General features: G+C 36.2%; 4 protein-coding genes and 2 pseudogenes across 6 annotated transcripts; all 6 read left to right on the plus strand.

Annotated features, from left to right (window-relative positions):
• The first annotated feature begins 948 nt into the window (after positions 1–948).
• Positions 949–2,990, plus strand: LOC132177049 (putative aldo-keto reductase 2). Its single transcript, XM_059589258.2, has 5 exons — positions 949–1,280; positions 1,369–1,569; positions 1,666–1,838; positions 1,930–2,032; positions 2,568–2,990. Exons 1-5 carry the CDS (start codon positions 1,062–1,064, stop codon positions 2,892–2,894), a joined length of 1,023 nt encoding a protein of 340 aa, XP_059445241.1. The 5' UTR covers positions 949–1,061; the 3' UTR covers positions 2,895–2,990.
• A 2,068-nt stretch (positions 2,991–5,058) lies between these two features.
• On the plus strand, positions 5,059–7,025 carry LOC132177047 (putative aldo-keto reductase 2). The gene is made up of 5 exons (XM_059589256.2): positions 5,059–5,389; positions 5,475–5,675; positions 5,951–6,123; positions 6,205–6,307; positions 6,490–7,025. The coding sequence occupies exons 1-5, from the start codon at positions 5,171–5,173 to the stop codon at positions 6,826–6,828; spliced, it is 1,035 nt and encodes a 344-aa protein (XP_059445239.2). The 5' UTR covers positions 5,059–5,170; the 3' UTR covers positions 6,829–7,025.
• Positions 7,026–7,127: 102 nt separating this feature from the next.
• LOC132178384 (putative aldo-keto reductase 5) lies at positions 7,128–9,807 on the plus strand (annotated as a pseudogene). The gene is made up of 4 exons (XR_015911993.1): positions 7,128–8,098; positions 8,176–8,536; positions 8,592–8,689; positions 9,345–9,807. The product of XR_015911993.1 is annotated as a putative aldo-keto reductase 5 (transcript).
• Positions 9,808–12,464: 2,657 nt separating this feature from the next.
• On the plus strand, positions 12,465–15,453 carry LOC132177046 (putative aldo-keto reductase 2). Its single transcript, XM_059589255.2, has 5 exons — positions 12,465–12,790; positions 12,874–13,074; positions 13,404–13,576; positions 13,651–13,753; positions 14,934–15,453. The coding sequence occupies exons 1-5, from the start codon at positions 12,572–12,574 to the stop codon at positions 15,270–15,272; spliced, it is 1,035 nt and encodes a 344-aa protein (XP_059445238.1). The 5' UTR covers positions 12,465–12,571; the 3' UTR covers positions 15,273–15,453.
• A 1,546-nt stretch (positions 15,454–16,999) lies between these two features.
• Positions 17,000–18,595, plus strand: LOC132177052 (putative aldo-keto reductase 3; annotated as a pseudogene). The gene is made up of 5 exons (XR_015911992.1): positions 17,000–17,221; positions 17,307–17,507; positions 17,597–17,769; positions 17,867–17,969; positions 18,257–18,595. The product of XR_015911992.1 is annotated as a putative aldo-keto reductase 3 (transcript).
• Positions 18,596–23,280: 4,685 nt separating this feature from the next.
• LOC132177055 (putative aldo-keto reductase 5) lies at positions 23,281–25,990 on the plus strand. Its single transcript, XM_088516072.1, has 5 exons — positions 23,281–23,595; positions 23,677–23,877; positions 24,000–24,172; positions 24,246–24,348; positions 25,331–25,990. Exons 1-5 carry the CDS (start codon positions 23,377–23,379, stop codon positions 25,667–25,669), a joined length of 1,035 nt encoding a protein of 344 aa, XP_088372198.1. The 5' UTR covers positions 23,281–23,376; the 3' UTR covers positions 25,670–25,990.
• Positions 25,991–26,128: the final 138 nt, after the last annotated feature.

The raw sequence follows: 26,128 nt of genomic DNA on the forward strand, positions 1-26,128 counted from the left end.
TTCTCCATATCTTCATATTATCTTATCTTATCATCATCCATCATATCTTGCATCCACTTGCATTTTTATTTGATAATTTCGGCACTTTTTACTTCTTTATTCAAATACATTAGCTTCTCTTTATATTTTTTTATAACATTAAAATATTCTTATTTTTACTTTTTTTATTTCTATATTTATTTATTTTGCATAAGAATGTGTGAGATGAGAGAGAATGTCATTTTATAATTATAATAAACCACGTGGATTGCTACAGTTAAATCCAATATATTTGGTTCAACTATAGTAATCCTAATGTATAAAGAAGATATATGAAAGCTGTAGTAGATGAGTTTTTATGATTTTTTAGAGATTTTTTCTATACTTTAGGAAGGAAAGCAGCTTTAAAATAGCTAATGAAAATGCTCTATATATATATATATATATATATATATAGTGATGATCACCTTATGCATGCCAAGTCAAGCAGGAAGCAGCACTTAATTAATGGGGCTTTACTGACAAAGAAAAACAATAACTTTTTTAGCTTCAATTGTCCTCACAAGAATCACTTTGCCAAAATCAACTTCCGAGCAAAATTATAAACAACTTAAAAGCAAAATACCATCTAAAAGACAAAGAATGGAAGAACGTATACCAATTTGTTTTTTGTTTTGGTTAAAAGAGGACATTGTCAGCTGATTGGCTGACATTTAAGTCCTTAAGCTAGAAGTGTGATTATTTCTAAAAAATTATAAACAACTTAAAAACAAAATACCATATAAAAGACAAAGAATGGAAGAACCAATTGGTCATTTGCTTTGGCTAAAAAAGGACACTGTCAGATTGGCTAACGTAAGCGCTTACGCTTTTTTTTTTTTTTTAACAAGACATATGTCCTTACCTAGAAGTGTGATTATTTCACTTTTCTTTTGGGCTATATATGTAATGTTGGTTCTTTAATATATATATATATATATCCCTCCTTCACTAACCACTCTCTCACAAATTAAGAGCCTTTTTAATCACAGAACTTGGGTTTCTGCTGCTACTGGTATTATTGTTTGTAGAAGAAATTAGAAATGGAGGCCGGAAGAGTGGGGAGGATAAAGCTAGGTTCTCAGGGACTGGAGGTGTCCGCACAGGGCCTCGGTTGCATGAGCATGTCCGGCTCCTATGGCCCTCCCAAGCCCGAACAAGACATGATCCCTCTCATCCACCACGCCGTCCACTCCGGCGTCACCTTCCTCGACACCTCCGACGTCTACGGCCCCTTCACCAACGAAATCCTTCTCGGAAAGGTCCCATTCCTTTTTCTTCTTCTACTTGTTTCTTTTCTTGTTGTGCTCGTTTGTTCTTCGTTTCCGCTAATTGTTGGGGCGCATGCAGGCTTTGAAGGGAGGGGTGAGAGAGAAGGTGGAATTGGCAACCAAGTTCGGAATTAGCTTTGGGGATGGAAAGAAGGAGATCCGTGGCGATCCGGCGTATGTGAGAGCCGCCTGTGAGGCCAGCTTGAAGCGCCTCCACTTGGATTGCATCGATCTCTACTACCAACACCGCGTCGACACTCGTCTTCCCATCGAAGTCACGGTTCGTTTTACCTGCTCATATATGCATCCTCTGTAAAGTAAAATACAAGATGATGAATTTATGCAATTAATTAATTGTTTTCTTCTGTTTCTGTAGATTGGGGAATTAAAGAAACTAGTGGAAGAAGGTAAAATAAAATACATAGGTCTCTCTGAGGCCTCTGCTTCCACCATCAGAAGAGCTCATGCGGTTCATCCAATAACAGCTGTGCAGCTGGAGTGGTCTTTGTGGTCTAGAGATATCGAGCAAGAAATCATTCCTACTTGCAGGTGAGAGGCATCATTATCAATTACGTACATTAATTAATTCCTTTTTTTATGAGGTTATAGAATAATCAAAATCCAAATTATAATTTATCAGGGAACTAGGCATTGGGATTGTTGCATACAGTCCTCTTGGACGAGGATTCTTTTCGTCGGGGGTTAAGGCTGTCGAAAGGCTTACGGACAAGGAGTTGCTAAAGGTTTGTCGTACATCTACAAGTCAAAATAATAGATGGGATTTTTCAAATAATCTAGTTTTTATTTAATGGCTCTTGACTAACTAATTCTTTGCTGTTATTTTATTGTTGCTTCTAAAATATTTGATCATTATTTATTCTACCTGCATATGTCACATAACTGACTTTTTTTTTTTTTTTTTTTTTTTTTTTTAAAAAAAAACATAACATTACTTGACTAATTAATATATGCAAGTAATTCAATGACACATGAGGAATGTTATACACAATCTCGATCACTCACAACTTTAAATGTACACTTTTTGACGTTGTGCTAAAAATCATCTTTAAATTTGAATAAATTACAATTAAATTTTGGAGTTAATAGTAATTTGTAGTGTCATGTCAATGAATATGCATTTAAAAGTGTGAGAGTAAGAATATGTGTAACATTTTCGAAACATATTATACTGACGTTCTCGAATAATGAAAGGGATGCCAAAATTACACTCACTATGAACCTACCTCAGTTGATGTATGTATTATTTGTTGCTTGCAGTTCATACCTAGGTTCCAACCTGAAAATCTAGAGCACAACAAAATCATATTTGAGCGTGTTAATGAAATGGCAACGAGAAAGGGATGCACCCCATCACAACTAGCATTGGCTTGGGTTCATCACCAAGGGGATGACGTGTGTCCAATTCCAGGAACCACCAAGATTGAAAACTTCAACGAGAATATTAGAGCTTTATCTGTGAAACTCACACCAGAAGAAATGGTTGAACTCGAATCATTTGCTTCAGAGGATGCTGTTAAGGGTGATAGGTATTCGAATGACATTAAGACTTGGAAGGATTCTGAAACTCCACCACTTTCTTCATGAAAAATTGCATAAACATAGGCTTTTTGTTGTGTGTCTCAATAATTTGAATCCTTATAGACGTTAATATTATAATTGAAGTGTATATGTTGAGATCTTGACTGTGCTCATAATAAATTATTCACTAGAACGAATGTCAATAATATACGTTTCAAGCATTCAAGCTGGTTATTCAAGGTAATAAGTTGAATTATTAAAAAAAACTCCGCTACTTTCTTCATGGAAAGCTGCATAAGCACAAGCTTTTTGTTGTGTGCCTCAATAATTTGAATCCTTATAGATTTCGTTAATATTATAATTGAAGTGTATGTGTTGAGATCTTGATTGTGCTGATAATAAATTATTCACTAGAACAATGTTTCAAGCTTTCAAGCTGGTTATTCAAGGTAATAAGTTGAATTATTAAAAAATTATTCGAATATAATTGAACAAGACAAATTAATTTATCCTTATTAAATGTAAACAATTGTTAAGTTTATAGAATTACCTGTCTATAATAGTATAATATGAAAGCTCCAGAGGATAATGGGCACAATAATCTATTTGAGCTTTTCATCACGACTGCAATTGGTATAGATCATCCATATATATTGGGCACAATAATATTGTTTTTGACATAAAATACATAAACTTCTTCAAATAAATAGTTCAACCTATCTTCTCTCATAGCTTGTAAATGCTACTTTGAATGTTCAACTAACTTCATTGCATTCATGATATATTATTCTCTTCATTGTAATGCTTGAGATAACTCATATGTAATCCTCAAAAGATAACTGTAAATACGAAAGTTTGAAGCTACTAAATTAGTATATTTCTTATGCTTTCTGTGTATAATATAAATCATATTTCACAAAATCTTCAATCTCATTGATGACAAGAAAAAAGAAAACATATAAATAAGACTAACAATTGCACCATAATGAGAACTCCGACATATATCTTAAAGTCTATTCATATTCATTTATTGATTCAACCCACGATTAGTAGAAGTTTCATTATTTCATAGTGCTTCAACAATTTCAACAATTTTTTTTTTATGAAGCATGTCACAACATCTGCATGATTCTCCAACAATATTAAAAACACTATTAACCAAGCTAAAACAAAGTTGGCAATTTTGATACGATTTTTGGCAACAACAACTAATTAATGTATGTTGAAGCTAGTGTGCAAAACAAAAAACATAACAAGTAGACTAGTTATTGTTCAAAATAAGTGTTTTAAATCTATTAAACTCACGCTCGCAAATTGCTAGCTCCATCATGTCATTACTTTCTCAATTTGTTAATACTTAACTTATGCTTGCTAAACAATCAATTGTCATCTTTAATACTGCAACTGTTGTATTACTAACTTGTGTAATTCTTAAAAACCATAGTCACCCCATAGGCTGACCACCTCCTCTCTCAAGAGGTGGCTGTTGGTTGGTTACCACCTGGTTTTTTTTTTTAAAAAAAAAAAATCTAAATTTTATATATTTATATATATTTTTATTAAGAGCCATATGTGTCATCATTTTATATACTAACGAAATCCGTCAAGTGTTTTGACATAATTTAACTACGGTAACTAAATTATTATTTTGGCCTAGTCTTGAACTTCCAAATTATTTTTATATTACACTAAGCAATTTATAATTTAAGCCAGCCGCATAAATAGATTTTGTATTTATTCTTATCATATATATAAGTTTATGACATTAGTTTTCAACCAAATCATCGAGTATTTGAGCGGTTAGGCCGGCCGTGATAGACAAAGGATTTGGTACTTTGGTTGAATTGGGGATCCAAACCTTGGAAGCACACATACAAATACAACAAATACAGAATAAAACATATTCATTTTAATATGCATACATTAATGTAAATAAATATATAAATATTCATTTGTTTTATTTATTTTTAAAATATTTTTGCTGGGGAAGCTCCCTTCATTTGTCCTACCTTCAATCACCCTCAAACCTTCAATGTCCCACACTTATTGGACGCTTGCGGTAGGCCAGTTCAAACGCTTAGATTTATGTGATTGACAAAGTCTTCTATCAGTAAAAATATCTCTTGCCTCTTATCCAAAAAAAAATCCTAAACTGGAATATTATATTTAGATTGGCTGACGTAAGCACGTACGCAAAAGTTGGATTATTTTACTTTTCAATCCTTCGTCCGTCACCTACCACTCACTCTTAAACCTTTCGCAGCAGCCATTTTAATCGCTCAACCTGGGTGTCAGGCTTCAGCTGCTTCTGGTATTGCTTGTAGAAAGGAGAAAAGAAAGAAATGGCGGCCGTAAGAGTGGGGAGGATAAAGCTGGGTTCTCAGGGACTGGAGGTGTCGGCGCAGGGCCTGGGTTGCATGGGCATGTCCGCCTTCTATGGCCCTCCCAAGCCCGAAGAAGACATGATCGCTCTCATCCACCACGCCGTCCACTCCGGCGTCACCTTCCTCGACACCTCCGACATCTACGGCCCCTTCACCAACGAAATCCTTCTCGGAAAGGTCCCTTTTCTTATTATTATTTTATTTTATTTTTTATATTTATTTTTTCGTTGTTTGTTCTTAGATTTCGTTTCTTGAGACTCAGGCTCTGAAGGGAGGGGTGAGAGAGAAGGTGGAATTGGCAACCAAGTTCGGAGTTTGCTTTGGGGATGGAAAGATGGAGATCCGTGGCGATTCGGCGTATGTGAGAGCCGCCTGTGAGGCCAGCCTGAAGCGTCTCCAGTTGGATTGCATCGATCTCTACTACCAGCACCGCGTTGACACCCGTCTTCCCATCGAAGTCACGGTTTGTTCCTTGCATCCTCCGTAAACTGCCCCCTTAAAAAGAAAAAACAAGGTACGGACAATATAGGAATTTTTGGATAATATTGGTCGAATTAAAAAAAATTTACAAGTTTAGGGGGTATATTGTAAAAATTGAAACATCGGTGGTCGAATTACTCTAATTGAAAAATACCCCAAATTTTAAGGGGTTAAACTGTAATTTTCAAAAAAAAAAAAAAAAAAAGGTTAATTTTGCAATTGAGTACCCCTGATTTTTTTCTTCTGTATGACCTTTAGATTGGGGAATTGAAGAAACTAGTTGAAGAAGGTAAAATAAAGTACATTGGTCTTTCCGAGGCCTCTGCTTCCACCATCAGAAGAGCACATGCAGTTCATCCAATAACAGCTGTGCAGCTAGAGTGGTCTTTGTGGACAAGAGATGTTGAGGAAGAAATCATTCCTACTTGCAGGTGAGGCATCAATTACATTAATTCCTTTTTTTTTTTAACGAAGGTTATAGAATAATCAAATTCCAAATTCTAATTTTTCAGGGAATTGGGCATTGGGATTGTTGCATACTGTCCTCTAGGAGCAGGATTCTTTTCGTCGGGGGTTAAGGGTGTTGAAAATCTTTCCAACGATGACGTTCGAAAGGTTTGGAATTTCAAAAAATATTGCCTTCATGAATTACACAACCTCATTGAAATATATTTAATAATTTCAGTCTTAGTGCTTATACGTATTCTAAAGGGTATGCTTATCAATATTGGTACCTTAGATGTCCATTAATATGTGATTCCAGTCTCAATGCTGATGTATGTATTCATGGCTCGCAGTCTCTACCTAGGTTCCAACCTGAAAATTTGGAGCATAACAAAATCATATTTGAGCGTGTTAATGAAATGGCAACGAGGAAGGGATGCACCCCATCACAACTAGCATTGGCCTGGGTTCATCACCAAGGGAATGATGTGTGTCCTATTCCAGGAACCACTAAAATTGAAAACTTCAACCAGAACATTGGAGCTCTGTCTGTGAAACTCACTCCAGAAGAAATGGCTGAACTTGAATCATTTGCTTCAGAGGATATTGTCAAGGGTGATAGATATATGTCGGGCTTTGCGACTTGGAAGAATTCTGAAACTCCACCACTTTCTTCATGGGAAGCTGCATAAGCAGACGACTTTGCTGTGTGGCTCAATAACTTGAATCCCCCCATAGACTTTGTCAATATTATAATTGAAGTACGTTAAATTCTTGACTGCTCTAAATAATATATGTTCGGTTAGAATGTTATGCTGCCTGGTTCATGAAACAACAAAACACAGATATTTGGCTAAGTAATCAGATCTTTGTTTATGATGTTGTATTATTGTTGAGAGCTTGCACACAAAGAAGTTAAGCTTAAAGTTTGAAATGAAGTAAGAGAATGCACGTAGTAAATTAAAAAATGCTTCTTATACAAACAGATCTTATCAAGATACCCAGAGTATTATAATTATCTTTCATTATGGTTAAGAAGATCTTAACAGATTGGCTAATGTAGGTTCTTACTCTAGAAGTTTGACGATTTTACTTTTATTTTAGATAAAATTAGTGTCATCCCTTCAAATTTCGACCAGAATTTTAATATTCTCTTCAAACTTTTCTTACGCAGTTTGAAGTAAACTTCATTCAACAACTCATTTACACAATTGCTGGAACATACCAACACTGAATGCCCTTTTTGACCCCCACACCATCTCCAAAATCCTAGAAATCCATCTCCCCATTATCCCTAGCCCTGACAAGCTAATTTGGACCCCTCCCCCCTTGGTATTTTCACAGTCAAATCTGCTCATGGAAGTGGACATCCCATTCCCTTGGGACATCCTCCCTTTAATATAAATTATATTAATATTGTGAAATAAAAATGTGGTTTATAATATATATTATTCTAAATTAAATGATTAACTTAATTAAAAAATAAGGTTAAAAATCACATTTTTATTATATAACTATCTCACAATATTAACTTATCATTCCAAGCCAATCAACCAAATCATTGAAAACTTAGGCCGGTCGTGAGAGACAAAGGATTTGATTACCGTCACGGCCATCCTAGATGGTCAATGATTCGGTTGAATTGGGGATCCAAACCTTGAAAGCAAACATACACATAGTACTATGGCTATCTCACAATATTAGCTGCTGCTGGTATTGTTTGTAGAAAGAAATGGCGGGCGTAAGAGTCGGGAGGATAAAGCTAGGTTCACAGGGACTGGAGGTGTCGGCGCAGGGCCTGGGTTGCATGAGCATATATGTCCGCCTTCTATGTTCTATGGCTATCCCAAGCCCGAACAAGACATGATCGCTCTCATCCACCACGCCGTCCACTCCGGTGTCACCTTCCTCGACACCCCCGACATCTACGGCCCCGTCACCAACAAAATCCTTCTTGGAAAGGTCCCTTTTCTTTTTCTTCTTCTTTCTTTTCTTGTTTGTTTGTTCTTAGTTTTCGCTAATTGTTGGGGCGCATGCAGGCTTTGAAGGGAGGGGTGAGAGAGAAGGTGGAATTGGCAACTAAGTTCGGAGTCAGGTATGTGGATGGGAAGTGGGAGACACGTGGCGATCCAGCGTATGTGAGAGCCGCCTGTGAGGCTAGCTTGAAGCGCCTCCACTTGGATTGCATCGATCTCTACTACCAGCACTTGTTTTCTTCTACATGTAGATTGGGGAACTGAAGAAGCTAGTTGAAGAAGGTAAAATAAAGTACATAGGTCTCTCTGAGGCCTCTGCTTCAACCATCAGAAGAGCACATTCGGTTCATCCAATAACAGCTGTGCAGCTGGAGTGGTCTTTGTGGTCCAGAGACGTCGAGCAAGAAATCATTCCTACTTGCAGGTGATCGAGCTACGCATCAATTACATTAATTATTAATTCCTTAATAATTTGTCAGGGAACTGGGCATTGGGATTGTTGCATACAGTCCTATTGGACGAGGAATCTTTTGGTCGGGGGTTAAGGCTGTCGAAAGGGTTACGAACTTGCGAACAAGTAGTTGCTAAAGGTTTGTACGTACATCTACGAGTCAAAATAGAGTAATGATACAATGCACACCTGGCGTGCATCAACAGTGATGCACGCCAGGCACAAAATTTTTTTTTATTATTATTTAAAAAAAAAAAAAAAAAATTTTGCACTGGCGTGCGTGGCACGCCGCGTGCATTGTATCATTACTAGTCAAAATATAGATGGTCAATAGCTTCTTTTGATTTTTCAAATAAACTAGTTTTTATTTAATTAATGGCTCTTCACTAATTCTTTGCTGTTATTTTATTGTTGCCTCTAAAATATTTGATTATTATTTATTCTACTCTGCCTATGTCACATAACTGACTTTTTTGAAATAACATTAGTTGACTAATTAATATATGCAAGTAATTCAATGACACATGAGGAATGTTATACACAATCTCACTCTCAACTTTAAATGTACACCTTCTGACGTTGTGCTAAAAATCATCATTAGATTTGAATAAATTACAATTAGATTTTGGAGTTAATAGTAATTTGCAATGTCACGTCAATGAATATACATCTAAAAGTGTGAGAGTGAAAATATGTGTAGCATTTCTCGTAATACATTATACTGACGTTCTCGAATAATGAAAGGGATGCCAAAATTACACTCACTATGAACCTACCTCAGTTGATGTATGTATTATTTGCTGCTTGCAGTTCATACCTAGGTTCCATCTTGAAAATCTAGAGCACACGAAAATCATATTTGAGCGTGTTGATTTGATGGCAGCGAGAAAGGGATGCACCCCATCACAGCTAGCATTGGCCTAGGTTCATCACCAAGGGGATGACGTGTGTTTAATTCTAGGAACCACCAAGATTGAAAACTTTAACCAGAACATTGGAGCTCTGTCTGTGAAACTCACATCAGAATAAATGGTTGAACTCGAATCATTTACGTTTGCTTCAGAGGATGCTGTTAAGGGTGATAGGTATTTGAATGACATTACAACTTAGAAGGATTCTGAAACTCCGCTACTTTCTTCATGGAAAGCAGCATAAGCACAGGCTTTTTGTTGTGTGCCTCAATAATTTGAATCCTTATAGACTTCGTTAATATTATAATTGAAGTGTATGTGTTGAGATCTTGACTGTGCTGATAATAAATTATTCACTAGAACAATGTTTCAAGCTTTCAAGTTAGTTATTCAAGGTAATAAGTTGAATTATTAAAAAATTATTCGAATATAATTGAACAAGACAAATTAATTTATCCTTATTAAAAGTAAACAATTGTTAAGTTTATAGAATTACATGTCTATAATAGTATAATATGAAAGCTCCACAGGATAATGGGCACAATAATCTATTAATTGAGCTTTTCATCATGATTGCGAATGGTATAGATCATTTATATTGGGCGTACTAATTTTGTTTTTGACATAAAATACATAAACTTCTTCAAATAAATAGTTCAATCTATCTTCTCTCATAGCTTGTAAACGCTACTTTGAATGTTTAACTAACTTCATTGCATTCATAATATATTATTCTCTTCATTGTAATGCTTAAGATATCTTATATGTAATCCTCAAAAGACAACTGTAAATTGAAAGTAAATTCGAAAGTCTAGAGCGACTGAGTTAGTATATTGCTTTTGCTTTCTATTTTATAGCATAAGTCATATTTCACAATATCTTCAATCGCATTGATGGCAAGAAAAAATAAATAAAAACATGTGAATAAGACTAACAATTGCACCATAATGAGAACTTCGACATATATCTTAAAGTCTATTTATATTCATTTATTGATTCAACCTATGATTAGTAGAAGTTTCATTATTTCATAGTGCTTCAACAATTTCAACATTTTTTTTTTTTTTTCATGAAGCGTGCCACAACATCTGCATGATGCTCTAACAACATTAAAAACACTATTAACCAAGCTAAAACAAAGTTGGCAATTTTGATATGATTTTTGGCAACAACAACTAATTAATGTATGTTGAAGCTGGTGTGCAAAACAAAAAACTAGTTATTGTTCAAAATAAGTGTTTTAAATCTATTAAACTCACGCTCGCATATTGTTAGCTCCATCATGTCATTACTTTCTCAATTTGCTAATACTTAACTTATGTTTGCTAAACAATCCATTGTCATCTTTAATACTGCAACCGTTGTATTACTAACTTGTGTAATTCTTAAAAAACGCAATCACCCCAAAGGCTAACGACCCCCTCTCTCAAGGGGTGGCTGTTGGTTGGTAACCACCTTTTTTTTAAAAAAAAAAAAAAAAAAAAATCTAAATTTTATATATTTATATATATTTTTTTATTAAGAGTGATATGTGTCATCATTTTATATATTAACGGAATTTGTGAAGTGTTTTGACATAATTTAACTACGGTGACTAAATTATTATTTTGGCCTAGTCGAGAACTTCCAAATTATTTTTATGCTACAATAAACAATTTATAATAGCCAACTACATAGATTGTTGTATTTATTCTTATCATGTGTATAAGTTTATGACATTAGTTTTCAACCAAATCATTGGATATTTGAGCGGTTAGGCCGGCCGTGACAGACAAATTAAGGATTTGGTACTTCGGTTGAATTGGGGATCCAAACCTTGGAAGCTCACATACATATACAGATAATATACTACAAATACAGAATAAAACATTCATTTTAATATGCATACATTTGTCCTACCTTCGATCACCCTCGAACCTTCAATGTCCCACACTTATTGGATGCTTGCGTTAGGCCAGTTCAAACGCTTAGATTTACGTGATTGACAAAGTCTTCTGTCAGTAAATTTACTAGTTAAAATAGTAAAATAAAAAAAAAATTTAATTTTACCTATCTATTTTTTTTTTTTTAAAAAAAACTTAATTTTATTATTTTAATTATTCATTTCTACTAATTTATTTAAAAATTATTTTCAAAAAAATTTTATCCGCCAAGTTTAGACAGAAACAGTATGACATAGTCAATAAACCAAATATTTTTTCAATTTTTCTAAATTCATTTATTTAGCTCATCAAAACTTCTAACAATTTAGCGGGACTTTTTTATTTATTTTTAATAGATCGGAGACATTTGCCTCCAAAAAGTTATTTTTAGGAAGGCTAATATAAATTAAATGGAAAATGCTCGGTAATAATAGTATAGGCATGCCTCTTATCCAAAAAAAAAAAGGGTTAAATACTCCATACCCCCCTAGAGTTTCCCAACTTTTTTTTTTTTTCCCTGGGGTTTAATTATTATCACAAGAGGTCCCTGTGGTTTTGATAAATGACCAAATTAGTCCATCCGTTAGTTGACCGTTAGACTGACACGTGGACCAATCAGACGTCGACACGTGGCACATATATTAATTTGTTTTTAATTAAAAAAAAGTTTTTTTTTTTAAATTAAAAAAAATATTAAAAAAAAAAAAAAACGGACGAACTGGGGGTGGCCGAGGCAATTTGGGGGTGGCTTTTTTTTTAATTAAAAAAAAAAATTAATATATGTGCCACGTGTCGACGTCTGATTGGTCCACGTGTCAGTCTAACGGTCAACTAACGGTCAACTAACGGATGTACTAATTTGGTCACTTATCAAAACCACAGGAACCTCCTGTGATAAAAATGAAACTCTAGAGAAAAAAAAAATAAAGTTGAGAAACCCAGAGTATGGAGTATTTAACCAAAAAAAAAAAATCCTAAACTGGAATATTATATTTAGATTGGCTGACGTAAGCACGTACGCGAAAGTTGGATTATTTTACATTTCAATCCTTCTTCCTTCACCTACCACTCACTCTTCCTCTTAAACCTTTCGCAGGAGCCATTTTAATCGCTCAACTTGGGTTTCAGGCTTCAGCTGCTTCTGGTATTGTTTGTAGAAAGGAGAAAAGAAAGAAATGGCGGCCGTAAGAGTGGGGAGGATAAAGCTGGGTTCTCAGGGACTGGAGGTGTCGGCGCAGGGCCTGGGCTGCATGGGTATGTCCGCCTTCTATGGCACTCCCAAGCCCGAAGAAGACATGATCGCTCTCATCCACCACGCCGTCCACTCCGGCGTCACCTTCCTCGACACCTCCGACATCTACGGCCCCTTCACCAACGAAATCCTTCTCGGAAAGGTCCCTTTTCTTATTTTATTTTTTTTATTTTTTATATTTATTTTTTCGTTGTTTGTTCTTAGATTTCGTTTCTTGGGACTCAGGCTCTGAAGGGAGGGGTGAGAGAGAAGGTGGAATTGGCAACCAAGTTCGGAATTAGCTTTGGGGATGGAAAGAGGGAGATCCGTGGCGATCCGGCGTATGTGAGAGCCGCCTGTGAGGCCAGCTTGAAGCGTCTCCACTTGGATTGCATCGATCTCTACTACCAGCACCGCGTTGACACCCGCCTTCCCATCGAAGTCACGGTTTGTTCCTTGCATCCTCCGTAAACTGCCCCCTGTCAAGCAGAGTGATTGTTTTCCATTATAGGTTAGAGTAGAGGATGAAGATCTAGGTACCGCTTTGTTGTCGTATAATGATATAATTGCAATTACTTTTAGGAGCACACGCAAACCAATTTGGGAACACCTTATTCGCCTTTTTGTTCTACTTCTATCAATTCAACCTAATGAGAGAATAACACCAATGGGTTCGATCGGCATATTTTGAAGACTATCAATATGTTCATATAACAAAAATTAGCTTCATTTTGCAATTGAGCACCCCTGATTCTTTTCTTGTGTATGCTGTATAGATTGGGGAACTGAAGAAACTAGTTGAAGAAGGTAAAATAAAGTACATAGGTCTCTCCGAGGCCTCTGCTTCCACCATCAGAAGAGCACATGCGGTTCATCCAATAACAGCCGTGCAGCTGGAGTGGTCTTTGTGGTCTAGAGATGTCGAAGAGGAAATCATTCCCACTTGCAGGTGAGGCATCAATTGCATTAATTCCTTTTTTTATGAGGTTATAGAATATCAAAATCCAAATTTTAATTTTTCAGGGAACTGGGCATTGGGATTGTTGCATACAGTCCTCTTGGACGAGGATTCTTTTCATCGGGGGTTAAGGCTATTGAAAATCTTTCCAACGATGACTTCCGAAAGGTTTGTAAATCTACCGCAAATGTTGAGCTTCAAATTGAAATAAGCAATCATTTAGAAGAACAGTTCTATAGCATCATTGCTGCATACATCAGTATTCTGACTCACAAGTAACTGTTGGCTAAGTGATTGACGTTTCATTTTTTTTTTATTAGCTTAAATTTTTGGAATAAAATGGAAATTTAACATAGTATCCGATTGAGGTCTTGATTTGAAACTTGACCCTTATTTTCAATAAAACCATTTCAGGTGTTTTCTACTCCAAGCGTTAAATGATTAAACTCATCATTTTTTTTTTTTTTTTTTTAAATTTTTTTTATCAGTATAAGCTTTTCAAATAGATGATGAATTAACAGACCTTACAAAGATCAGTATGCTTTCCCCCGTTTTTTAATGACCTCATAGAATGGTCAACTTTCTAGATAAAACTTGACTTGTGCTCACAATTTTCTTCAGTCGTTACAATATTCAAGTAGTCATAATTTGTCTAAACAAATGATTTTCGTTGCTCAATGGTTTGCTAAAACTTTAGTATAGATGTCAAGTGTTCATTGTGAATGTGTAGTACTGTAGCCACCTCAACTTCTTGCATAGCCAATCAGAATGTTTAGTTCCTTTCTATGATGGTATTTACCTCTTAGCTCATTATACATGAAATAGAAGACATCCTTAGGTGTTGGTTTTCCATTCAGCTCCATTTTATTTTGCAAACTAGTTTTTATTTAATGGTTCTTGACTATTTTTTTTTGTTGCTCCTAAGAGATTTGTTTATTATTTACTGTACTCTGCATTAGTTATCCATGATGAACATTTTTCCTTTTTGGAGGCTATAGTACTCCTAGAAAAATGCTTGTTTAATTTCTTCAGTTGATGGTATCTTTATTGTCCTCCTGAATCCTTCAGTGTTGGGAAAATTAAGGCAGGGCATAGCAGCTGTGGATGCTTAGGGCCAGATCAATAGCTATGTTACAGAATTATGTTTAAGTGTGCGCTCATTATTGCCTTCATGAAATTTCAAACAATATTGCCTTCATGAATTACACAACCTCATTGAAATATATTTAATAATTTCAGTCTTAGTGCTTATACGTATTCTAAAGGGTATGCTTATCATTGGTACCTTAGATGTCCATTAATATGTGATTCCAGTCTCAATGCTGATGTATGTATTCATGGCTCGCAGTCTTTACCTAGGTTCCAACCTGAAAATCTGGAGCATAACAAAATCGTATTTGAGCGTGTTAATGAAATGGCAACGAGGAAGGGATGCACTCCATCACAACTAGCACTGGCCTGGGTTCATCACCAAGGGAATGACGTGTGTCCCATTCCAGGAACCACCAAAATTGAAAACTTCAACCAGAACATTGGAGCTCTGTCTGTGAAACTCACCCCGGAAGAAATGGTTGAACTTGAATCATTTGCTTCAGAGGATGTTGTCAAGGGTGATAGATATATGTCTGACTTTGCGACTTGGAAGAATTCTGAAACTCCACCACTTTCTTCATGGAAAGCTGCATAAGCACACGTCTTTGCTGTGTCTTAATAACTTGAATCCCCGATAGACTTTGTCAATATTATAATTGAAGTGTGTTAAGTTCTTGACTGCTCTAAATAATATATGTTCGGTTAGAATGTTATGCTGCCTGATTCATGAAACAACGAAACATAGATATTTGGCTAAGTAATCAGATCTTTGTTTATGATGTTGTATTATTGTTGAGAGCTTGTACACAAAAAAGTTAAGCTTAAAGTTTGACATGAAGTAAAAGAATGCACGTGGGAAATTAAAAAAATGCTTCTTATCCAAGCAGATCCTATCAAGATATCTAGAGTATTATAATTATATTTTGTTATGGTTAAGAAGATCTTAACAGATTGGCTAATGTAGGTCCTTACTCTAGAAGTTTGATGATTTTACTTTTATTTTAGATAAAATTAGAGTCATCCCTTCAAGTTTCCACCAAAATTTTAATATTCTCTTCAAACTTTTCTTAGCAGTTTAAAGTAAACTTCATTCAACAACTCATTTACACAATTGCTGGATCATACCTACACCGAATGCCCTTTTTGACCCCCACACCATCTCCAAAATCCTAGAAATCCATCTCCCCATTATCCCTAGCCCTGACAAGCTAATTTGGACCCCTTCCCCCTTGGTATTTTCACAGTCAAATCTGCTCATGTTATTATATATCCCACCAATAGATAAAAAAAAAAATAAACCCAAAAAGAAATTGACTAGTCTCTAAAAGAAAAACCCAGTTGCCGGCCGATATGCACAGAAAACGGCCACAGTGAATTGCAAATGCAGATAAATTAAAGACATTAACTTGTGATCACGTGATTACTGTTCTGTCGGTGAAAATAGGTTTGACTAATGGAATGGTCGAATTGTAAAAAATTAAAACTTTGGGAGTGGATTGCAAAAATTGAAACTTGGAAGTCGAATTCAAAATGGCCCCAAACTTTGGGAGGTAAAGTGTAATTTTTCCATTAAAAAATCACTACAAAACAAAATTTTTCACTTTTCAATACCACTTTTTTACTTTCATATATCAATTATTATTTTCTTTTTTTTTTTTAAATTTTTTTAAGCATATAAATTTCCTCCAAATTAGTCTAGAGGAAATATTCTCCAACCTTATTTAAAATAGTGCCAAGTGTCTATAAACATTTAAAACGCACATTAAATTCTTAGTCATTAATAGCAGTTTACTAAGTTAGACTAATGTTTTAAATGTTTATAGACACTTAACATTATTCTAAATGAGTTGGAAGATATTTCTTCCAGACTGGTTTGAAAATTTTTTTTGTCTTTTTTTTAATATCAACAGTACCGTGAAAAAGGCTTCTTGTTTAACAAACAAGGCCTAATGCTCTACTTAAAAAAAAAAAAAAAACAAAACAAACAAACAAAAACAAATGGCCTAATTCCCACCTTCTGCGGACAACTCTGAGACACCGAACAAATTCCATAGCGGAACTCAGCTGAAAAACTAGGAGGCTAGGACAGCAAAAAAAATAGTGCAACTTAGCCGTTAGCGCAATGGATCTAGCTTAATTTACTCATTACGATATATAGCCATAGTCCTTAGCTTCGCCCCCTGCTTCAACTTTCAGTCCCTACACCAACCATTCACTCTTACACCTTTCGCAATAACCTTTTTAATCGCTCAACTTGGGTTTCTGCTGCCAGCTGTGGAAGTAGTAGTAGCAGCTGTTGTTGTAGAAAGGGGAAGAGGGGAAGAAATGGAAGCCGGAAGAGTGGGGAGGATAAAGCTGGGTTCACAGGGACTAGAGGTGTCCGCACAGGGCCTCGGCTGCATGGGCATGTCCGCCTTCTATGGCTCTCCCAAGCCCGAACAAGACATGATTGCTCTCATCCACCACGCCGTCCACTCAGGCGTCACCTTCCTTGACACCTCCGACAGCTACGGCCCCTTCACCAACGAAATCCTTCTCGGAAAGGTCCCCTGGCCTGTATTTTTTGTCTTTAGTTTTTTCGCTTTTTTGTTTATTTATTTGTTCCTAAATTTCGTTTATTGGGCCTCAGGCTTTGAAGGAAGGGGTGAGAGAGAGGGTGGAATTGGCAACCAAGTTCGGAATTAGCTTTGCGGATGGGAAGAGGGAGATCCGTGGCGATCCATCGTATGTGAGAGCTGCCTGTGAGGCCACCTTGAAGCGCCTCCACTTGGATTGCATCGATCTCTACTACCAGCACCGCGTCGACACCCGTCTTCCCATCGAAGTCACGGTTCGTTTTACCTGCTCATGCATCCTCGATCTGTAAAATACAAGATGATGAATTTATGCATGCAATTAATTGTTTTCTTCTGCATGTAGATTGGGGAACTGAAGAAACTAGTTGAAGAAGGTAAAATAAAGTACATTGGTCTCTCTGAGGCCTCTGCTTCCACCATCAGAAAAGCACATTCTGTTCACCCAATAACAGCTGTGCAGCTGGAGTGGTCTCTGTGGTCTAGAGATGTCGAGCAAGAAATCATTCCTACTTGCAGGTGAGAGGCATCATTATCAATATTCCTTTATTTTCTTTTTTTCTTTTTTGAGGTTACAGGATAATCAAAATCAAAATTTAAATTTAAATTTTTCCAGGGAATTGGGGATTGGGATTGTTGCATACAGTCCTCTTCGACGAGGATTCTTTTCGTCAGGGCCTAAGGTTGTTGAAAATCTTTCCAACAATGACTACCGAAAGGTTTGTACATCTGCAGCAAATGTTGAGCTTCAAAATGAAATAGGCAGCCGTTTTATTAGAATAACAGTTCTAGAGAATCATTACTGCATTTTGAGCATGTTGAGATTTTATATCACATATGACTGTTGGCTCACATAGCCATAGGGATTCTAAGTATTAATTAAATTGAATCATTAATTAAATAATGCATTTTTTTCTTTTTTCTTTTTATCATTGGTACCCTAGATGTCCATTAATCTATGATTCCACAATGCTGCTGATGTATGTATTTACTTTATTGCTTGCAGTCTCTACCCAGGTTCCAACCTGAGAATCTGGAGCACAACATAATCATATTTGAGCGTGTTAATGAAATGGCAACGAGGAAGGGATGCACCCCATCGCAGTTAGCATTGACCTAGGTTCATCACCAAGGGAATGACGTGTGTCCCATACCAGGAACCACCAAGATTGACAATTTCGATCAGAACATTGGAGCTTTGTTTGTGAAACTCACACCAGAAGAAATGTCTGAACTTAAATCATTTGCTTTAGAGGATGTTATTAAGGGCGATAGATATATGGCCAACTTTGCGACTTGGGAGACTTCTGAAACTCCACCACTTTCTTCATGGAGAGCTACGTAAGGGCATGCCTTTTGTTGTGTCTCAATAACTTGAATCCCCATGAACTTTGTCAATTTTATAATTGAAGTGTGTTGAGTTTATGACTACTTAAAATAATATATGTTCTATTTGACTGTTATGATGCCTAAGTCATGGAGGAGCTAGCTTGACTGCGTGTGAGGTGGTTAGCCGATCGTCGGTGAATGTCCTCAGACCTCGGCAGCAGTTTCGCTGACGACTAAGGTTAGCATATATATATATGTGAGTACATTGAAAGAAAACAATAAAACAAAAACAAAAATAGAAAAATAACTAAACAGGCCGAGACCAAGAATGAGGGTTTTCCCATTGACAATGGGAATTGAGTTGGGAGGAGGGGGATAAAAGGTACTGCGGCCATAAAAGGATCTGGTTGCGGCGTTGCGGCCATAACGCCGCATAACGAGCGCAAAAGTTTACTTTTATGTTGATTTTTCTAGCTGTCCAAGAAGAGGAAAAATATAAATATTGTGTGATTTCTGTTTTCTTTGAATTGAAATGGCAAGACATTTTCGAATTGTTGAGTATTGTAGCAATTTACCTTCCTTTTTCTTTTTTTTGGAAATCTTCACAAAATTTTTTTGAACTTTCACGCGTTTTGAAAGTACCCTTAAATTGTTTTTATTTTTTGAATACAAATCTAGTACATGTGGTTTGCACAAAAATCAAAGAGACACCTGAATTTTTAAAAATATCACAAATAATACCTGTAATTTGCAAATAAACTTACTTGGTACCTCTGTTAACATTCAGTTAGATTTTTTAACGGAACATCATTTCAACGTTACACGTGGATGCCATGTGGTTTGGGTGTTATGTCATTTTTTTTCTTATAAAAAACCCAAAAATTTTATAAAAAAAAAAAAAAAAAACCAAAAAAAAAAAATGACAGCTAGGGGTGGCAGGCCACCCCATTTGGCCTGGAGTGGTTTGGCCACCCCAAGCTGGCCGTCTGAGGGTGGCCGAACCACCCTCATAGCCCAAGGGGTAGTTCGGCCACCCCCTAGGGCCAAACCCTACAAAAAAAAAAAAGAAATATCGGTGAAGAACCCAATATCAGAGGGAGGTAGATCAATGTCATTGGTGTATTTTGGGGCGGCTTTGGTCTTAGGTTTACTAGAAGTAGCAACCAAGGAAAAGGAAGAACCCTTTTTAGGCTTATCAGGTTTCTGGTCCATATTGGCAAGCATCGTCGAGACCGAAATTTTTTCTTTCTTCCCATCTTTCGAAACGTCTTTGCCACTCCCCTTAGTTTTGGTGGTTGCATCGCTCTCCTGTGGCGGAGAGAAGTGGGGGCGGTCGCCCCTGGTAAAAAAATAAAAAAATTTTTTAAAAAATATTTTTTTGGCTGAATTGTTTACTGCCCCAGGTAACAAAATTTTGTTTAAAAAAAAAAAAAAAAGTCAAGAAATTTAATGTTTATTTATCAATATTTGACATTTTCTTGTCACAACTGAGTAAGTTGAGCATAAAGTATATAATTAAAGCCATTAATGCCTTAATTTGTCTTGGTTATAATTTAAGCTTTTTAATTGAAATATATTTCTCATTTTCATCATTTTGTTTATCTTATTCTAAAACAATATTGTTTTTTTTTTTTTTTGGTTTGGTGTGTTTTATATAGTACTTTGGGATTTTGTCAAGCATCAACGAGTTTCAAAAGATTATTGCCAATCTTAGGTTTGTTCTTTTTATTAATTCATTTTAGACTAATAGCTATCGGAATATCCTAATAATTTTATTATAATATCATTAGAGTATGAGAAGTAAACAATTATTAAAATAATACTTTGTAACAAAATGGAAGATGAATTTCTTAAAGATAATTTACTTGTCTACATTGAAAGGGGAATTGCTAAAAGCTTTGATTCATATTTAATACTTGATGATTTTGTTTCTCTAAGACCACATAGAATGCAATTTTAAGCACTTTGTATTTTATATTTTCCTTTACTTTTGAAGAAGGCTATCCTCTGCCTTCTTCTTTCCCATTGCAGCAACCGATCTGGTGAGAAGAAAGTAACTAAAATATATGAAATTCTATCAATTTGAGTGATTTTAATTCAGTTCATCATGATTCATGACCACAAAAACCCATTAGGCCTTCGCAGCAAATTTCAGACGACAATTTCAAAAGAAACCAAAGAGATAAAGCAAGGAAACATAGAATTCACCGATATCTTACAAAAACAAACCTTGCGAGGGGGTTTGGCCCTAACGGTGGTTCAGCCAGTCCCATACGGCCGGCCACCCGCTGCTGTCATTTTTTTTTTTTTTTGGGGGGGGGGGGGCGGGGGGTGGGAGGATTTAGGAAAAAAAAATGATATGGCACAAAAAAACCCAGATACCATGCCATGTGGTGCTCACGTGTAACAGTGTCGTGACGTTCTGTTAAAAAATCTAATGGAATGTTAACAGAGGTACTGAATGGGTTTATTTGCAAATCACATGTACCATTTGTGATATTTTTGAAAATCCAAGTGTCTCTTTGATTTTGGTGCAAACCACAGGTACTAAATTTGTATTTAACCCTTATTTTTTTATGTTTATGTTTAGACTTTACCTCCCAAAGTCATTTATGTTTACACTTTACCCCTAAGGGCGTTTTCGAAAGTTTATGTTAAAAAATGGCACGTGCCACGCACTTGACTTGATTTCCGTCCAAATAGATGGATTTGATGGACGGATGGTGTTTTTCCCAACATATCAAATACATTGTTAGGGTCTTTCGTCATTTTTTAAATATAAACACAAATATGTGGATACGCTAGGGAAGTAAAGTGTATTTTTTTCTTTATTTTTTTTTTAAAAAAATATATTTGTAATATTTTTACAATTTTTTTTTTCTTGGCTAAACCATCCCCTAATAAGCAACATAGGCAAATAGGTTCATACTTAATTTCTGTCCACCCATTTTTTAATGGGTTAAATACTAAATATCCCTCTGGGGTTTCATAATTTTATTTTTCCTCTCTTAGGGTTTGATTTTTATCACAGGAGGTCCCTGTGGTTTTGATAATAGACCAAATTAGTCATTCTGTCAGTTGACTGTTAGTTGACTTAATGGAATTCCACGTGGACCAATCAAATGCTGACACGTGGCACCTACTTAATTTTTTAAATTAAAAAAATGTAAAAAGAAAAAAATTGGGGATGGCCATCTGGCCGGATGGGGATGGCCGAAACCACCCCCAGTGGGTACTGGGGGTGGTTTCGAGCCACCCCCAATTTTTTTTATTTTTTATTTTTGGCTGAAACCACCCCCAGTACCCACTGGGGGTGGTTTCGGCCACCCCCATCCGGCCAAGCCACCCCCAATTTATTTATTTATTTTATTTTTTTATTTATTTATTTTTTTTTAAATTAAGTAGGTGCTATATGTCAACATTTGATTGGTCAATGTGAAATTCTGTTAAGTCAACTAACGGTCAACTGACAGAAGGACTAATTTGGTCTATTATCAAAACCACAGAGATCTCCTGTGATAAAAATCAAACCTTAGAGAAAAAAAAATAAAGTTATGAAACTCTATGTGGTATTTAGTATTTAACCATTTTTTTATTTGAAAGTGATTGAAGCACTCGTAACAACTAGACCAGGATCCCCTAGAAGTAGGAGGGAATTCGAGATTCTGGAATTCACAATCAATATCTCTTAAAAGAGATCCAACGCCTACCGTGATGCCACGTGTCCCACTAACTAAATAATATTAAAATATTATTTAACTTTTTTTTTTAAAAAATAAAAAAATAATTTTTTTTATTATTATTTGGCCCTTGGCGGTGGCCGAACCACCCCCCAAGGGCCACCGTTTGGCCATAAGCTACTCCAGACCGGCTCGGCCACCTCCAAGGGCCAAAAGTTAAAAAAAAAAAAAAAAAAAAAGGTTTGGCCCTTGGGATGGTTGAACTTCTTCCAAGGGTCACCGTTGGTAGTTCAGCCACCTCCAAAGGCCAAAAGCAGTGGTCCTCCATCTGTCTCTTTGTACTTTGGTCCTTCACTGAGCACCACCAACGACACAAAACGAACTCTAGCTCTCTCTCTCCAACAAAATTTTCTCTCTGCATGAAAATCACACAGCCAGCTATGATTCCAATTCGCCGGCAACTCTCCACCTAAACCAAAAACGGAGAGGAAGAAATTGAGAAAAGAAAAAAAAGCAATCTCTCTCTCAAGGGCCAAATAATAAAAATAAAAAAATAAAAAAAATATATTTTTCTATTTTTTATTTTTTTAAAAAAATTAAATAATATTTTATTATTATTTATTTAGTGGGACACCGGCATCACGGCAGCGCTAAATCTCTTTCAAAAGATTCTGGCTAATCTAGAATTCTCCCCTAATTCCCAAGGAAAAATGGTAGACCCCATTTGACCAAATGGCGGTTTGACCATGTTTATTTTTTTTAATACATTTATATTTATGTTGTTTTATAATTTTTATTGTGTGCAACACGTCATTGTATGATTGGGTGTGACATCATCTTAACCGAGAAAGTCAAGATAATAGATAAAAGTTGAGAGTAAAAGGAACTATTTGATTACTACGAGAATGTCTTCACCAAATATTTTATATTACATGAAACTATTTGTTAATCGGTATAATTACTTGTACTGATTTTGTAATTTGTTTTTACCTACCATGGCCATATAGTCTTTTACTACGACACCAACTCCTCTCTCTTTCTCTCTCTTTTATAATCCGTCAACTTGGGTTTCCGCTGCAGTGGTAACAGTCGTTGAAGCCATTGTTGCAGAAAAGAAATGGAGGCCGGAAGAGTCGGGAGGATAAAGTTGGGTTCTCAGGGACTGGAGGTGTCCGCACAAGGCCTCGGCTGCATGAGCATGTCCGGCGGCTATGGCCCTCCCAAGCCCGAAGAAGACATGATCGCTCTCATCCACCATGCCATCCACTCCGGCGTCACCTTCTTTGATACCTCCGACCTCTACGGCCCCTTCACCAACGAAATCCTTCTCGGAAAGGTCCCGCATCTTTATTTTCTTTTTCTTTTTCTTTTTTCTTGTTTGCTTATTTGTTCTTATATTTCGTTTGTTGGGCTTCAGGCTTTGAAGGGAGGGGTGAGAGAGAGGGTGGAATTGGCAACCAAGTTCGGATGTTGCTTTGTGGATAGGAAGATGGAGATCCGTGGCGATCCAGCGTATGTGAGAGCCGCCTGTGAGGCCAGCTTGAAGCGCCTCCACATGGATTGCATCGATCTGTATTACCAGCACCGCATCGACACCCGCCTTCCCATCGAAGTCACGGTTCGTTCTTTGCATCTTCCGTAAACTACCCTCAATCAACTTGGTTGGGGCCGTTGAGCCATATCTTTGACAAGTATCCCATGGATGAATTATGCAATTCTTTTATTCTGTATGATCTTTAGATTGGGGAACTGAAGAAACTAGTGGAAGAAGGTAAAATAAAGTACATAGGTCTATCCGAGGCCTCTGCTTCCACCATCAGAAGAGCTCATGCTGTTCATCCAATAACAGCTGTGCAGCTGGAGTGGTCTTTGTGGTCTAGAGATGTCGAAGAGGAAATCATTCCTACTTGCAGGTGAGGCATCAATTTCATTAATTCCCCTTTTGAGATTATAGAATAATCAAAATCAAAATTTTAAAATTTTCAGGGAACTGGGCATTGGGATTGTTGCATACAGTCCTCTAGCACGAGGATTCTTTTCGTCCGGGCTTAAGTCTATCGAAAATCTTTCCCACGATGACTTCCGAAAGGTTTGTACATGTACAGAAAATGTTGAGCTTCAAAACGAAATAGCCAGTCGTTTAATTAGGATAAATATATCATCATTGCTGCATTTTGAGTATTCTGAGCTCACCCAGGGATTGGCCTCGTTAAAGTATTAATTAAAAAAAAAATTATTTTTTATTAACTTAAATTTTGACATAAATTGTGATTTATATCGATTCGAATGTCATGACATCCAAGCAGTCATAATTTGTCTAAACAAATGGGATTCAATGCTCAATGGTTTGCTAAAATCTTTACTGTAGATCAACTCAAGTGTTCATTGTCAATGTGTAATAGTGTAGACCACCTCAACTTCTCGCATAGCCAATCAGAATGTTTAGTTCCTTTCTATGGTGGTATTCACCTCCTAACTCATTATACATGAAATAAAAGAAATCCTTAGATTTTGATTTTCTCATCAGCTCCTTTTGATTTTGCCAGCTAGTTTTTATTTAATGGTTCTTGACTAATTCTTTTGCTGTTATTGTTATTGTTGCTTCTATGAGATTCGATTATTATTTACTCTACTCTGCATTAGTCATCCATGATGGACACTTACCTTTTTAGAGTAGAAAAATGCCTGTTTAGTCACATGATCAGTGACAATATGTTTACTAAAATCTGTACTGTAGAAAAATGCTTGACCAACCCGATTAAGGTAAGAGCATGGGATGCCAAAATTACACTCATTATGAGCCTCACCTCACTTGATGATATCTTTCAGTGTTGGGAAATTAAGGCAGGGCATAGTAGCTGTGGATGCCTAGAAATTAAGCCAGGGCCAGAATAGCTATGTTACAGAATTGTGTTAAGAGTGTGTGCTCATTATTGCCTTCATGAATTGATGAAATTTCAAAAGTTTTTACCTTCATGATTAAACTACCTCCTTGAAATATATTTAATGATTTCAGTCTTATTGCTGGTGATTCCAGTCTCAATGCTGATGGATGTATTTACTGCTTGCAGTTTCTACCTAGGTTCCAACCTGAAAATATGGAGCATAACAAAACCATATTTGAGGGTGTTAATGGAATGGCAAATAGGAAGGGATGCACCCCATCACAGCTGGCACTGGCCTGGGTTCATCATCAAGGGAATGATGTGTGTCCCATACCAGGAACCACTAAGATTGAAAACTTCAACCAGAATATTGGAGCTCTGTCTGTGAAACTAACACCAGAAGAAATGGCTGAACTTGAATCGTTTGCTTCTGAGGACGTTGTTAAGGGTGAGAGAAGTATTCATGAGATTCCGACTTGGAAGAATTCTGAAACCCCATCACTTTCTTCATGGAAAGCTGCATAAGTACAAGCCTCCTTTTTGCTATGTTTCAATAACTTGAATCCTCGTAGACTTTTGTCAATAGCATAGTTGAAGTGTGTTGAGTTCTTTTGACCACTCAAAATAATGTATATTCTATTACAATGTTATGATGCTTGATTCATGCCGAAGATTAGAACTCAGATCTTTGTTTGTGATATTCGGTGATTGTAGAGAGCTTGTAGACTAAGTAATTAAGCTTAAAGTTTGACATCAAGTAAAAGAGTGCACGTTGTAATTTATATGTTGGAAGCATAATGTAGTTCTGAAGTATAAAGTAAAAGATGGCCTGTTGCCTTGCCTTGTTGTTTGAATGTTAGCTGGTTTTTCATTCTTTTTACATAGGTGCAAATAGATATTTAGGCCTGATGCCTTGTCCTGTTATTTAAGTGTTTGGCTATGATAATTTTCTTTTGATTTGATCTCATGAATAAAAGTTGGGCT

This window comes from Corylus avellana, chromosome 4, assembly GCF_965113065.1.
Source record: "Corylus avellana chromosome 4, dhCorAvel1.hap1.2, whole genome shotgun sequence".
NCBI classification, from domain to species: domain Eukaryota; kingdom Viridiplantae; phylum Streptophyta; class Magnoliopsida; order Fagales; family Betulaceae; genus Corylus; species Corylus avellana.

Coding starts and splice junctions, on each gene's coding strand:
- LOC132177049 (XM_059589258.2), top strand. CDS start 1,062: ATGGAGGCCGGAAGAGTGGGGAGGATAAAGCTAGGTTCTCAGGGACTG. Junction 1,839..1,929: donor GAAATCATTCCTACTTGCAG/GTGAGAGGCATC, acceptor ATAATTTATCAG/GGAACTAGGCATTGGGATTG. Junction 2,033..2,567: donor CGGACAAGGAGTTGCTAAAG/GTTTGTCGTACA, acceptor TGTTGCTTGCAG/TTCATACCTAGGTTCCAACC.
- LOC132177047 (XM_059589256.2), top strand. CDS start 5,171: ATGGCGGCCGTAAGAGTGGGGAGGATAAAGCTGGGTTCTCAGGGACTG. Junction 5,390..5,474: donor ACGAAATCCTTCTCGGAAAG/GTCCCTTTTCTT, acceptor CTTGAGACTCAG/GCTCTGAAGGGAGGGGTGAG. Junction 6,124..6,204: donor GAAATCATTCCTACTTGCAG/GTGAGGCATCAA, acceptor CTAATTTTTCAG/GGAATTGGGCATTGGGATTG.
- LOC132177046 (XM_059589255.2), top strand. CDS start 12,572: ATGGCGGCCGTAAGAGTGGGGAGGATAAAGCTGGGTTCTCAGGGACTG. Junction 13,075..13,403: donor GCCTTCCCATCGAAGTCACG/GTTTGTTCCTTG, acceptor TATGCTGTATAG/ATTGGGGAACTGAAGAAACT. Junction 13,577..13,650: donor GAAATCATTCCCACTTGCAG/GTGAGGCATCAA, acceptor TTAATTTTTCAG/GGAACTGGGCATTGGGATTG.
- LOC132177055 (XM_088516072.1), top strand. CDS start 23,377: ATGGAGGCCGGAAGAGTCGGGAGGATAAAGTTGGGTTCTCAGGGACTG. Junction 23,878..23,999: donor GCCTTCCCATCGAAGTCACG/GTTCGTTCTTTG, acceptor TATGATCTTTAG/ATTGGGGAACTGAAGAAACT. Junction 24,349..25,330: donor CCCACGATGACTTCCGAAAG/GTTTGTACATGT, acceptor TACTGCTTGCAG/TTTCTACCTAGGTTCCAACC.